The sequence below is a fragment of the Mixophyes fleayi genome, chromosome 4 (assembly GCF_038048845.1).
Source record: "Mixophyes fleayi isolate aMixFle1 chromosome 4, aMixFle1.hap1, whole genome shotgun sequence".
Lineage (NCBI taxonomy): Eukaryota > Metazoa > Chordata > Amphibia > Anura > Limnodynastidae > Mixophyes > Mixophyes fleayi.
Genome location: NC_134405.1, coordinates 188,621,013 through 188,636,092, shown reverse-complemented (window position 1 = coordinate 188,636,092; position 15,080 = coordinate 188,621,013). Strand labels below are relative to the sequence as shown.

The 15,080-nt window shown below is 40.2% G+C and overlaps 1 protein-coding gene across 5 annotated transcripts in view; it reads left to right on the top strand.

The window, feature by feature from the left end:
- MDFIC (MyoD family inhibitor domain containing) overlaps positions 1-15,080 on the top strand; it is a 97,363-nt gene that overhangs the window by 77,492 nt on the left and 4,791 nt on the right. For 4 of the 5 annotated variants that reach the window (XM_075209011.1, XM_075209010.1, XM_075209008.1 and 1 more), the window contains one exon: positions 4,678-4,961. The exons of the other annotated variant lie outside the window; for it this stretch is intronic. In XM_075209011.1, the coding sequence (XP_075065112.1) occupies positions 4,678-4,946 (269 nt within the window). In that variant the 3' untranslated portion in view covers positions 4,947-4,961. Of the gene's footprint in view, positions 1-4,677; positions 4,962-15,080 lie in introns of those variants that run through there. 5 annotated transcript variants of the gene reach the window in all.

The following is a 15,080-nucleotide window of genomic DNA, read 5'->3' as shown; positions in this document are numbered from 1 at the left end:
CAGAACATCCATAGTCTGTGCTTAATTTGTAGGTGAATAAATTTTTGAATTCAAAATCTAATGACATATGCCATAAGGACATTAAAAATTATATTTAAACGTTAAATACTGTGGGGCAAAAGAAGTGCTAAATACTGCGTTCCTTTGCATTCCAGCTCAAATTAAGCCTTCTCGTAGCAAGTCAGACAATGTTATAAGAGCAAATAAAAATCTTGTCATAGGCTACATTACAAATGACCCGAATTTTGCTTTTACATACACAAAATGCATACGTTATTTATACAGCATGATTATATTACATAGCACAGTAGCATATTTAATCATCCACATTAGGCTTTCCCCATTAGTCTAAATTCTCTCCCAGACAAACATGGGGAGAACATACAAACGCCACACATATAGAAATAATTGAACCCATGGCCCCAGCGATGTGAGGCAGCAATGCTAACCACTTTACTACCATATTGCCTATTATTGCATGGAACTAGAAACAAATTGACTGATTTTTTTATTTTTTTTTACACTCAATGAAATTAACTTGCAATCTCAAGAAAACCACAAGATCAACAGACAGATGGAGCCCCTCTTTAGTCCTACATTTCGAAGTGATTCCCAGATTGGTACAATAATCAATATCCTTCATCTTGCTGGATAGGACAGGCCACGACAGAGCTTCCATCTCAGCTCTATGGTGTCCACATTAAACCTCCTACCTTGTACCTTAATGCAGTGTTAATCCTAACCTATGCATAGTTATATAGTTAGCCCTAATTCTAATCTTCCCTACCCTAAAACATTAACTCAAGATCTAGCTTCAGCCTAATCAAATTATTTGATGGTTTGTGCTTTTCTTCCTCCTCTTAATCTTTTTCAGATAGTCCCATGACCTATTGTTAAAACAACCAACTAGTAGAAAACAGATTTAATTATTTTAATGCAATCCTTCATGCGAGTTTCATTAACTACTATGTAGTCTGCCTCGCATTGCGCTGATATATTTTCAGTTCTTATTATGTTTCACATTTAGATCATACAATTTGTAAGGTCAGTTTATTTGCAACATTTATTGCAGCATTTTATTTAAATATTTGAGGGCAGTATTTATCCCGCTTCATTCATTTTGGTGACCAGAAGGGAATCACAAGTTTATTAGCGGGATTTATGTGTGTCTACTCTTTGTTGACGTTTCCCTACCAGGGGATGAATGTTTCCATGAAGGTAAATTTCACCTTCATGGTGAAAACAATAGTATTTTGTGAATTTCAGAATCTTTGGAAATAGTGTACCAACAAAGGGAAGCACCTAATGTTTTTATTGATATGAATTAGCAGTGTCTGCTACTTTTTACTTACCTAAAACACAGGTGTGACACTAGCCTTATATGAGCAAGGCTGATACATATTATTTTAATACCTACTAACCCATAAGCGTCTATTTATTAACAACGGCAAATGCAGGATTTCTGGTGGGGGGGGGGGGGTCCGAATGTTAAATTAAATAATAATAATATGTTATCCAGTGCAGGGGTGTTAGGGGGAGGAGGGGTCTTGTGAACCTGCGTGGAGTTCACTATGTTAAGCTAAACTACAAATTATAACTTACCTGGGATGTGGGGTTCCCCTGGTGCCTCTAACAATTCGGTGTTTAATATTAGGTGGAGCATAAGTCGTACCTTGCAGCATTCTCAATGACAAAATCGCCACAAAGCCATGCCTTTTATTTATCCAAACCAAATTTGATTATGTTAGCCAAATTTTGTCTTCACTTAATCAAACTATCCTTTTTTAGTTTTTTTCTCCTGCCAAAACCACCCACTTAACGTTTGTCTTCGCAGTACCCATAGATTAATATGGGAACTGCAAAGTTCTGCAATGCATGAAGCTTTGAAAAGCTTTGCATTGTGAAGAAAGGGGCGTTACCTATCTTTTTCAATGGGATCCTGCTAAAGCTTCGTTGACTTCGCAGAATACCTTACAGTGGAAGTGCATAGTGCTGCCGGTAAATAGGAACAATAGATTGTACCAGAGGGGTAACTTCGCCAGGGCTCGCAGTGTAGTTCTTGCATGGTGCATTTCAGCGGTGCTTAAATATGCATTGCTGTGATTTGCAGCAAGGCATATTTAGTGGTAACGCATTATATTAATGCATAGACCCCTCAGTATTTTTAATTTCCTGGCAGCTTCTTAACTGGGAACTTTACAGGACTGATTTTTTTTTCTGGGGTGCTAAAAACCAACATTTATATAGTACTCATATCATATTTGCATGATAAGCTACTGTTGGCGGACAAACCTAGCCAAACAGAAGAATCGGATGAAGCACATTTTGCATTTCTAACTGGTTAGCAAGTTATAAATAACTGTACATGGAAAGTCCACCTTTATGGACTCTTTAGTGGTTAAATGTCATGCTACTTGGTTCAAAATGCCCCCTAGATGACGTGGTGACTAAGAACTTCATACACTCAACCTGCATCAAAAGTAAGTGCTAAATAAACTCTTTTATAGGCTCTCTAGCAAATGATTAGTCATAGTTTAAGGGTTATATTTGCAAAATATGAGGTGAACTTATCCGTTAACATTACAGTACGTGCTATCTTGAAAAAATAGGAAAAAAGAACAGAAACATACAATTTCTCTCATTTATAAGCAGTAAATACTATTGGTTATGTCAGTGGTTCCCAAACTTTTGCAGTTCGCGGCACCCTTAGAGTCTCCATAATTTTTTTAAGGCACCCCTCCAAAATAATTATCGAGCAGTCCTGTTTTAGAAGTAGTTGGGTCAAAAAATTGTATGTAAGTATTTAGGTCAGGACAGAAATGCTTATTTAGTTGTATGCAAAAATGCCCCCTCTGCATCCAGACACTCTGCCCCCACTGCATCCAGACACTCTGCCCTCTCTCATGCTGCCCCCTCTGTCCCCCCTCCTCTGCCCTCTGTCACGCTGTCCCCCCTCCTCTGCCCTGTCACACTGTCCCCCTCCACTGCCCACTGTCCCCCTCCTCTGCCCTCTGTCACGCTGTCCCAGCTCCTCTGCCCTCTGTCCCCCTCCTCTGCCCTCTGTCACGCTGTCCCAGCTCCTCTGCCCTCTGTCCCCCTCCTCTGCCCTCTCTCACGCTGTCCCCCTCCTCTGCCCTCTGTCAAGCTGTCCCAGCTCCTCTGCCCTCTGTCACGCTGTCCCAGCTCCTCTGCCCTCTGTTTCCCTCCTCTGCCCTCTGTCATGCTGTCCCAGTTCCTCTGCCCTCTGTTTCCCTCCTCTGCCCTCTGTCACGCTGTCCCAGCTCCTCTGTCCCCCTCCTGTCATGCTGTCACTCTCCTCTGTCCCCCTCCTGTCACGCTGTCACTCTCCTCTGTCCCCCTCCTGTCACGCTGTCACTCTCCTCTGTCCCCCTCCTGACATGCTGTCACTCTCCTCTGTCCCTCTCCTGTCATGCTGTCCCTCTCCTGTCACGCTGTCACTCTCCTCTGTCCCCCTCCTGACATGCTGTCACTCTCCTCTGTCCCCCTCCTGTCACACTGTCACTCTCCTCTGTCCCCCTCCTGACATGCTGTCACTCTCCTCTGTCCCCCTCCTGACACGCTGTCACTCTCCTCTGTCCCCCTCCTGACACGCTGTCACTCTCCTCTGTCCCCCTCCTGACACGCTGTCACTCTCCTCTGTCCCCCTCCTGACACGCTGTCACTCTCCTCTGTCCCCCTCCTGACACGCTGTCACTCTCCTCTGTCCCCCTCCTGACACGCTGTCACTCTCCTCTGTCCCCCTCCTGACACGCTGTCACTCTCCTCTGTCCCCCTCCTGACACGCTGTCACTCTCCTCTGTCCCCCTCCTGACACGCTGTCACTCTCCTCTGTCCCCCTCCTGTCACGCTGTCACTCTCCTCTGTCCTCTCTCACTTTGCCCCCTCTGCCGTGCGCCAGCCATAAAGAAATCAAACAAAAACACTTAACAATCCGCGCGGCGCCGGGACCCAGCATCCTCCTCTCTCACGCAGATGACAGCTGCGTGAGAGAAGAGGATGCTGGGTCCCGGCGCTGCGCGGATTGGTAATTGTTTCTGTTTGATTTTTTTATGGCTGGCCCACGGCACCCCCGAGACAACGCCGCGACACCCCTGGGAGCCGCGGCGCACAGTTTGGGAACCGCCGGGTTATGTGCTTTGTTGTATAGTTCTGCAACATACAGTACATTGAATCTAGAGATATCATCTCTACAGATGATATTGTTTCAACATTATTGGTTCTTCTCCGTACAATATATGGATTCTTTGCTGTTTCCAGCATGTAATGTCTAGTGAAATGTATTTTTTTTTTCTCCTCTTTTCATTGGTGTTTACCTGACAATCTACTGGAAGTCGTGTACTCGGCCCAATATTCTAGATCCAGAGCTTACATTTATGGTATTTCTAAAGGAGCTTTTGTTATTAGTGATTATCAATGAGTAATGTGAAACCATGCATGAATGATAATGATGATGCATTTAAGATAAACTATTTAATGTTGTTTTTGCAAAAATAGTGACGTATTGGTTTCATTCAAAAGCAGAGTTCCTTAGTAATAGGATATGATTGATGTTTCATGGATCTCAGAAAAATTGTATCACATGTTGTGTTTTTTGTTTTTACTTTATTTTTTTCCTTCTGTATCATTTTAGTTATCCTTCTTTCTTGTTTGTATTAGACTGCTGTGCTTCTTTGATTTTGGCCTGTCTCTTCTGTCAGTGCACTGAGTTCATCCTTGGCCCACATCAGGTTTGCTCCTGTCTGCATGAGGCCTGTAACTCCTGCTGTGGCTACTGTTCCAATGTCTGTGTGGGCCTTGAGGAAATTCCTGCTGAGGACCTCAACTACCACATTGATTGTGATTTTGCCCTTTTTGATTCTTGCTGTGAGACAGCTGAGTGCCTGGAAATCTGTTTTGAGTGTTCTGAACTTTGCGAATATAGTTAGCTAAATGGATAACCAAGGTCAATGTTCAGTAAGTGCACTTGTTTACTGTTACACTGACTAAACTTACATGAATAGCTAATCAAAATTAATTAATACTCCTTTCACCAAATAAAAATATATGAAGTCTTCCTTTTCCAAGCTAACTTTAATCACGTTTGTAATCTGTTTTGTTAGCCTCACATAAATTAATATAATAAACTGTCTACTATAACATAAAATGTATACTTAAAATTTTGCACAAACTAACAACATTGTTAGTGAGAGGCGACAGATTTTAAAAAAAATATTTAATTATATTATATCTTTATCTTTTCATTTAATAAAAAAATGTATTTAATTCATGGAGACCGGACCACTGTAAAAGGGACTGCACACATATGATGGGCATATTTGCTAACATTAAACTTGATAAGCAATGTTTTCATAATTTTATTTTTAAACATTTTTCAACCTTGCTACATTAAGGAGCAGAGCTCAATAGACAAATGTGTTGATGTGTATCATTTACTTTAAATAATATGTTTAAAGGCATTCACAATGAAATAGGGAAGATTACATCAATGGTTGAAGTGGGCTGCTATACGGTGGTATGCTATACCATCACTTCTACTGCCTTTATAGTAAAGGTATCAAATTACATTTACTTAAATTTTCCATACCGCCACTTCTAAATTTTCTCTTCGACCACTAGATTACATCAATAGTCTGAGTATTTTTTTTGTATTCAATCTTTATCCCTCCTCATCCATTGTGCCTCTCGTTTTGAAGTGGACAGTAATAAGACAACATGTAGCAAGGAGGCAGATCATCAGAATGTTCTATTTAAGGAGATGGGTGTGCTAATCTTGTGGGAGGTAGTGACCTGTGCATCATTGTGATTGTGTAAGTAGCAGGGCTTTGATGTGAGAAGGGTAATGGAGGTATATGGGAGGCTACAGATTAAAGCTGGGTACACACTACACAGTTTTCATCCAATAATCAGCTAAATCAGCCGACATACGACCGCTCGTTCAAAAGTCGGGTCAGTGTGTGCAGTGACACGATGGTCGAAAGTCTGCCTAAATGGACGATTGTCGCCTCATTTGGTTAGTCGTACTGTTTAATATTTTCGTTCCAATCTCGTTTCCGTTGTGTAGTGTGTATAAACTTCCGACCAATCCACAACAGTGAGTACGAAATTACAGTCATTGCTCATGACAACATGGCTGTAAAAAGTCGCTAAAGGGATGTCCGCTCTTCCCTTTATCGTCCTAAGTAAGGCTAGTGTGTATGCAGTCCATGGACTGAGCGATCGGAACATCGATCGCATGTAAAATCGCTCGGCATAAAAAGTTGGTTGAAATTTCTTTAGTGTGTACCCAGCTTAACACGTTGTTTAGATCAGTGTTATTCAATCTTTTGTTCGTACCAAAAATGTCATTGTGTCATTGTTCTGGGACACTCACCGCTGGAGGTTTCCATTGTAATGCATTGCATATCTGAAAGTGGGGTAACTCAAAAACAGGTTGCAAACCCTCTAGTCTCCCAACAGCACAGATGTGAGGCTCCTTTCAAACATCATTCGGAAGACTGTGGTGTCAAATTAACCTATGAAGCCAATTTCAGATATACAATCAGTTTTATTTATAATTTGTTTGACAACCAAAACTTTTTTTACATTGTGTTTTCTTTGTTGATTATTGAATAGTTGCTCATTCTTCCTTTTATTTTACAGTCTGACTTGTTTTTGTGGGGGAGGTTAAAGATCAGTTGTTACTTTTTCAGTTTTGCTTCTTAAAAGTTAAACAAGATCCATAAAGAAAAATCTGCAAACTTATATTTATTTATATATTCACATTATATTCAATATTGCAATAATTATTTTTTTTAATATAGTGCACTTGCACTGTATGGACAAAAGTATTCAGACACTTGACCATTACACCAACAGAGACTGTAATGACATTGTTTTCAAATACATATACTTTAATATGGAGTTGGTCCCCCTTTTGCAGTGATAACATCTTCCACTCTTCTTGGAAGACTCTCTACAAGATGTTGGAGTGTTTCTGTGGAAATTTGTGGTCCTTCATTCTGTAGAGCATTTATGAGGTCAAACACTGATATTGGACGAGGAGGCCTGGTTCGCAATCTCCATCCCAGTTCATCCCAAAAATGTTCGATGGGATTGAGGTCAATAGGCTGACCTCAAGGCTGCCCCTATTTCATCCCTCTCTTACGTGCCCCATGTTTATATCTTCCTCTCTTGTACCTTCTGAATTTTTTTTTTCCATCCCCTTTTTGTCTCTCACTTTTTGTCTTACTTTATCTGTCTCTCACTCTATTTAATAATTTTCTATCTTTCCCCTTCTGTTCTTTCTTTTGCCATGCTCTGGAGGCCCCTGTTAAACTCTACTGAGGATGTTAGGGGGTCCAGAATGATATTGGAAGCTCAGTTTGAGTTTGCATTTTCACTGTTGGAACAAAAAAAAAAAATCTCATTTTTTTTTTTTCATCTTAAACAAATATTTTACATATAAGGTGGAACTGCCACCACTGCAGAGGATGCGGTGACCATGGGGTCCCAAGGTAGGCCCCCCTCTCTACACTCATAGTAGCAGAGCAGGGCCGTCTTCTGAGCCCAAGAGCTGCATTGTTTTGCCCTTCCAATTTTTGTTTATATTTACACCACTCTCTCCCTCAGAGAATAACTTTTCATTTCTGGGAATTGAGCAATAGTCCCACTCATTTTAAGTTTCTGCCTGAAAAATATAATGTATTTCTCCCCCATGCAAAGTCATGGAAAAAAACTCCTGTGAAAACTCCTTTGATGTATAGGGTGAAATTAATGGAAATCTCCCACCTTCACTGGTGTGTTTTCATTCCTTACCTCTGTTTTTCCCTCTTCAGCCTTTCCAGTTTAGGTACAGACAGGTTAAACAGCACACCCAGGTGGTCCTCTACCCCTATATTTTTTCCTGTCTCTAGGTAGGGCAAATAGTTATTTTGAATTTGGCTCAGTTTTTTGGATCTTGGTGTTTGCTTGCATAGACAAGTCATAGGTAACAGGGGAGATTAGATGTAGACTGGGCTAATAAGAGGCTCATAACTGCACTAAGCTTTCTCTATCTTTTTAGATAGATTTAAGTTTGCGGAGGCTAAGAACTTATAGCATGAATGAGAGAAGCCTCTGTTTCTAAAGAAGATTTGTGTGCCGTACAGGGGTAAAAGAGAGCCAGCTCCCAGTCGAGCATAGATTTGGAGGACACATGTTGGCAATCAGTATGTAATTCCCCAGTTGATTTGGATGAACTCTCTTGTAGAGGACAGATTGAAGATTCGCCAAGGAAGTTTAATCTGGACATTGTGGAAATTCTGCATACAGATATTTACAAATCTATGCATATGGATTGGGAACAACCTTTCACAAATCCCTTTTGGAAGATCTTAATAAAAAAGGAAAAGTTTTCCCTGTACATGAGGTGGTGAAGGAAATGATTGATAAAGAATGGGCATAGGTGGATAAGCGTCATTGTAACTTAAACAGGTTAAAACGTATGTATTCATTCAGTGTTGAAGAGGCTCAGAAGTGAAACATGGTCCTAAAATCTGTGGCTAGTATGTCATCCAGAACTACTTCTCCTATTGAAGATTGAGGTCCCCTTAGAGATGCCATGAATAAGAAGATGGAGAGTTGTTTTAAGAAACCTTATAATTCATCTGGAACCAATTTGAAATCTAGTGTTTCTATGTCTTCAGTGTCAAGAGCACTTAGATTATGGGGTGAGACACTTTTTACAGAAAACTAGCTGACAATGAAGTACAAGTTATGCAGAAAGTCATAGGTTTTTGTGCAAAGCAAATTTGCATAGTTTTGAGTTTTCAGGAAGAACAGTGGCCTTTGGTTGCAGCCTTTTGGATGGCAGACGCAAGGTCAAAATATAGTATTGCCGACAAAATCCACTCAATTTGGGCTTTTAGGCCCAAAGAAGGAAGGTGAAATCAGAAAAATTCCCAATGACTTTTTTGTTAGGATCAGCCCATATTAACAACTATAGGTGGCAAAATCGCATAGTATGTAGAGATATAGGCCCACTCCATCTCAGATCAGTGGGTGTTGGACAATTTAAGAAATGAGTACAAGATAAAGTCATTGTCACTCGCCGGCCTCCCATGGCCACCACTTGAGGACCGATGCGCCTACTCTCCTCCTGATTCTTTGCTTTCATCGCCGGATGTCATTTCGGTGGCGCAGACCATCTCACCTGTTCCACTTGCCCTGTTTTTACATTGGTTGTACTTTCCTGACATCCCTTTATAAGGCTCATCCCCTCACCCATCAGTGCTGGTTCTTCATGTCTACTTCTAGCCTGGAAGCAGCTTTCCTCTCCTCCGCATGGTGTTTGGCCGCTAACTATCCAGTGTGCTGCCGCTGATCTCTGCTTACCTGTTCCACTCGTTAGTGGTAATTGCTGTGGATCATTACTAGCTACCTATCCAGTGTACTGTCGCTCATCTCCGCTTACCTGCTCCACTTGTTAGTGGTATCTGCCGTGGATCATCGCTCCCTTCTCTCTAGTGTTCTGCCACAGATCGTCATTCACCTGATCCACTTGTTAGTGGTAACTGACGCAGATTCCTGCTCCCTACTTCTCCAAGTATATTGTCTCCCAGCATCATCTCATCCTGCCCCTAGTATTGCTTGGGTATTACCCTCATCTCTCGTGTCAATTCTCTATCACGTTTCACTAGGAACTTCCCTAGAGGACCGCGACCTGCAGAGTGGAAGCAGCAAAATCCAAATTCCTTTGTGGGGATCCTTGGTGAAAACCTCTGCGCCTCTGGGTGGTGTCTATCTAAACCCAGTTGAGACCAGCAGGATCTCACTCATCCTAGCGGATTCATGACAGTCAAACACATCCAAAAGGGGATGTCTTTGTTCAGTCCAAGGCTCCATCAATCAGGGTAGATTTGGTAGCCTTGCAAAAGATTCTGCAATCATTAATAAATAATTATGCAATATCTCTTGTTCCTGCAGGTCAAGAAGGCACGGTCTTCTATTCCATATTCTTCCTTGTCAGAAAGTCATCAGGGGCTTTCCCATGGTTTTGGAATTTGAAGAGTCTCAACAAGTTTGTTCTTCAGATTTTTACATGGCATCTGTGAATTCTATCTTTGCGACCATCGGCACAGGGGACTTTTTCACAGCCATAGACCTTCAGGATGCCCATTTTCATATACATGTTGCCGTTCACCACAGAAAATTCCTCAGATTCTAGGTCCTGGGCCAAAACTATTAGTTCTTCCTGCCATTTGGACTGGCGACTTCTCCAATAACTTTTACTAAGGTGGTAGTCTCTCTTATGGCAGAATTAAGGAACCAAGTAGTCAAGGTATGGTCTTAACTTAACAACATTCAGAATGTATTGTCAGTTGAAAGATAGCTCGGGTGATATAGCTGGATTGTGAACAAGGTAAAAAAGTTATCTCATCCTATCCCAGCCAATAAAGTTTCTGGGGTCCAGCTAGGCACCCTACAGAACAAAGTACCGTTGTCACTAGAGAAGTGTATGAGGATCCAATCACTGACACATTCGCTACAGACTCATCAGGTTTTCATAAAAAAAAGGGGTTATAGGGATTGTTTTCCTCCACCACAGGGATCATTCCATGGGCAAGATGGCACATGTGCAATCTCCAGTGGGAACTTATAAGAATCATAGGCAGACTGCTCTAAATCATGCCATCACCCTATCAATAGCCAAACAGTAGTATCTCAGTTGGGGCGAAGCCAAAAGGAGTATCAATTTAAGAGCCAAAATGGATGATACACACAACAGATGTCACTATTACAGGCTGGGGAGCCCACTTTCAGGAATAAATGGTGCGAAGTACAGGGTCACAAAGTGATAAAAGTCTTTACGTGACTGTTTTGAAAATGAGAGCAGTGTGGAAGGCAATTCACTACTTTCATCTTCATCTAAGAGTCAAGTGTCTCATATAGTCTTAGAAAATAGGACAGTGGTAGGCTACAAAAATTGTCAGGTAGGTACCAGAAGCCGGATCTCGATGGTGGAAGAAGCAAAGATCGTGTCCTGACAAAGAGAAACCTGAAGTCACTCACAGCATTGCATGTAGTAGGAAAATAGAATGGACCTGATTCATTAAGGAAAGTAAGGCAAAAAAATGAGTACATTTTATCTTTGACATAACCATGTTACAATGCAAGGGGTGCAAATTAGTTTATTATTTTGCACATAAGATAAATACTGGTTGTTTTTTCGTGTTGTGCACAAATACTTGATAGCTTTATTTTTACTCTGACATTTTTAGTTGAACTAGGACATGCGTTGCCCCCATTATAAATCTTTCTCCACATTTTAAATTTACCTCATCCAATGCAACATGGTTTTGCCAAGGTGAAAAGTTACTATTTTTTTGTTTTACTTTCCTTAATGGATCAGGCCCAATATGATAAAATACCTCAGCTAATAACAGTTTCACTCAGAAGAAAGGTCCCTTCATTGTGAGATATTCCAACTGTTGCTTAAAAAGATTTGGGTCTTGTTATGTGGACATCATGGCAACAAGAAGAAATGCAAAAATTCCCAAGTTTTGCTTTCAGCACAGCATTTCGAAGTCAGAGGGAAAATATGCAATTACAGTTACTTGGTTATTTCACCTGCAATATATATTCCCTCCATTTCCATTCATCACTTGCATGCTAAAAAAGCTTTGAATAGAAAAGGCAGAATGGAAGCATTTCTTCCATTTTGGCCTTGCTGCCCATGATGTCCTGTAGCTTGGGAGATTTTCAAGGAAAAGCCTTGGCCTCCACCTCTTCAGTCATATTTACTGCACCAAGGCCCAGTTTTTCAAACAAATCTAGAGAGACTAGCTTTGATGACATGGAGAATGAGTGTAAACTGCTGAGAATAAAGGGAGTCTCAGAACCAGCAATTAACACATTATTCTAAGCAAGAAAGAAGAATTGTTCAGATATCTATTGCAGGATTCAATCCAGCAACTGCAACTGTTCCACAGAGTCTTGACTTTCTCCAGTATGGTTTCAGCAAAGGTCTTGCCTGATCTACACTCATGGTAATAATTTGCTTCTTTCAAGCAGGTAAGAAAATTCGTCCATCTGATCCTTTGGGACTCCATGGGACCACAGTTTAGTTGTAAACGCTTACCATTATGAACTAATACAAAACAGATTTCATTGAGATAGATGACACTGAAGGTAATTGCCTGGTAGTAACTACATCTGTTCGAAGACTTGGAGAATTACAGGCACTGTGATGCAAGTAGCCATTTTTCAATGTCTATGCATTTAACCTACGTCCAATCAGGCTTTCCCACAGCCTTCAAATCTTTAGATCAGGCCTGTCCAACCTGCGGCCCTCCAGATGTTGTGAAACTACAAGTCCCAGCATGCCCTTACAGCTATCAACAGGTTGTCTACTGGCAAAGCATGCTGGGGCTTGTAGTTTTACAACACCTGGAGGGCCGCAGGTTGGACAGGCCTGCTTTTAGATGTTGTCTAAAACCCATCTCTTTTATTTTTAAATTTTTTTAAAGCTTACTTTATGCCTGATGATACTATTCACACTAATAGTGTGGGAAGTTTGACTGGGGCGATACACCTGTTAAACCATAACGCAGGCCCTAAGGCGAGCTCATGGAGGACAGAAACCTCCCGTCCAGCAAAAGGGCATTATATCCTCACAACTGTCCCAATCCCCACTCTAAGCCACACTCACTCCTCTTGTTTCAGCCATGCCCTTTTCCACTTAGAATGTAAACTTTCTAATGAGCATGATTCTCCATTCCCTTTGTTTTCATGTCTGCATTTATTTTGTCTGCCTTGTATGTCTTTGTTTTATGTATGTTCTGTTTTTCCTACTGTACGAGCTGTGGAGCACTGTGGCGCCTTACAAATCTATGATAATAATATGCATATTTGGTGATGCATAGAACCAATTGAAAAAATCTACCCAAGGTATTGTTTACATTCCACATTAATCAGTTGATTGTATTTGCATCTTTTACCAGGAAGATGGAAAATAAATTGCATTACATTTAAGAGCAATTTATATATATATATATGTCCAGGACAGAAGGATTAGGAACACAGAACAACTCAACGTGGTTACGGATGGCCTCAGAAAGAATGTGCTGCTTTTAAACAAGCTGTTCCCAGATTAATAATACAGGCATATAAATGAGATGAGTGATAAATGGTGAGTGTAAATTGCCAGAGATCCTCAGTGCCCACTCAACACAAGCTGTGGCAACATCTTGGGCAAGCAAGGCTCAAGCTTCTGTAGTGCAGCTTTGCAAACTGCATGGTCCTTTACTCATACGTTCGCTAGTCATCATTTGTATATTTTATCCACCTCTGATTCTTAAACTAGGGGACATGTGCTCAGGCACTAAATAAATTATTGATTTTGCAGCATATATGGCTAGTTAAGTTTTTTGTGTGGCCGTTCCATTGTATTGTCTACCAGTTAGGATTCAAGATGAAACAAGTAAATTATGCTACTGTTAATTCCTTTTCTATAATCCACACAGACAAAAGAGAGAGACAGAAAATGTGTACGATGGGGCACTCAAAAGGTTATATTCTTCTTAAGATCTGCTAATAAACTTTATTGATAAACATCCGTGTATATACACCATGTGGATTATAGAATTACATTTGTGAGTCCACCTTCCCATTGAGAATTATTTGATTTATATTTAATAATCATAGAATACCAATTAAAGAGTAAGAATTTAATGGGATACAGGGTTTGTCTGGTGTATTATATTGTATTGGGATGTTTATTCCTTTTCGGCAGCCCAATTTACTACCCACGGCAGCCCAGTTTCCCACCTATGCTTGTAATGTTTTTCAGATGAAAGTTTTGGAAGTTATTTGTGTAGATAGCGGAGGAGCTGCCTTGTATAACAACCGGGTTGTGTTTTTTTAACCTATCTCTACATAAACTAGAAGGCAAACCCACCCATGTTAATGGCTACCATGGAGTATTTTGAGTAAGCATAGTTAGCACTTTTCACAGCAAACTTTTTTGCAGAGGTAACTCCACTGGTACTTTTTTTTTTTTTATCGGTGAAGGGCTATTTATCAAGTATGCTGCAATACTTGTTCTGTTAACCCCATCTCATGATGACACAAATGAGCTGAAAAAAAATATTTATTCCTGCAAAAAATGCTTTATTTTATCCTGAATCTTTTTAAATGAAAAGGGCTACTGCCCAGTTCTCAAGATAAATATTATTTTTGGGGTGTACAGGGGAAGGTAGAAATAATATAACTTTTACCATATATCTGCCTTCTAAACCTTTTATTTTTTTGCTTTTAAACGTTAGAACTTTAAATGCAATTTTATGCAAGTGCCATTTCAAAGCAAATTATATTATTATTATTTTTTTCTGAATACTAAAAACAAAAATCTTGAGGATAAGTAATCTATTATAGCGGTGATAAAAGATTACACTTTTCATCATGTTGTGATGTTAAATAAAACTCAAAGTAGTGAAAGGATATATCATTGAAAAAAATGGTGATAATTTACCTGTTTATTACTATTATATGTATTAAAAAATAAAATAAATGTTACCAGGTGCATTTCACATGCTCTTCTGGGATGCCTCCTTATTAAAGTTTTTTTATGTGTAAAACTTTTTTCACCACAATTAGAATTAAAGAAGGAGAAAAAATATTATTTTCATTGGTGAATCATTTGCACCCACATTCGCAAGCTAATTAGATTGCCCTCTTACAGCAGTGCTACATGGTTTTCAGACAATGTACAATGAAAGGCATTTTGCTACTGTTGTAGTTACACCCTGCAGTTACGTTGTTTTCTCTGCTCTTATCACCTTTCCTCTTTCTTTTCTCCTGTCTCTGATAAACATAAAACTCGTTTCAGTAGAGCAGGCCCAATAGCAAAACACCTTTTAACAAGGTATAGTATGATGTGGTGTGATGAAGTGGATTGCTATACAGTTTGTCCTGCAAAACATGTATTGCATGCTCATCTAATTGCATGACCTAATTTGCACTGTATTGTGCCAGTGTTTTTCGGTTCATTTTGTTATGTCTCACAGATGTAAATTAGATATATCTCAAAGTGGTTCTGCAAC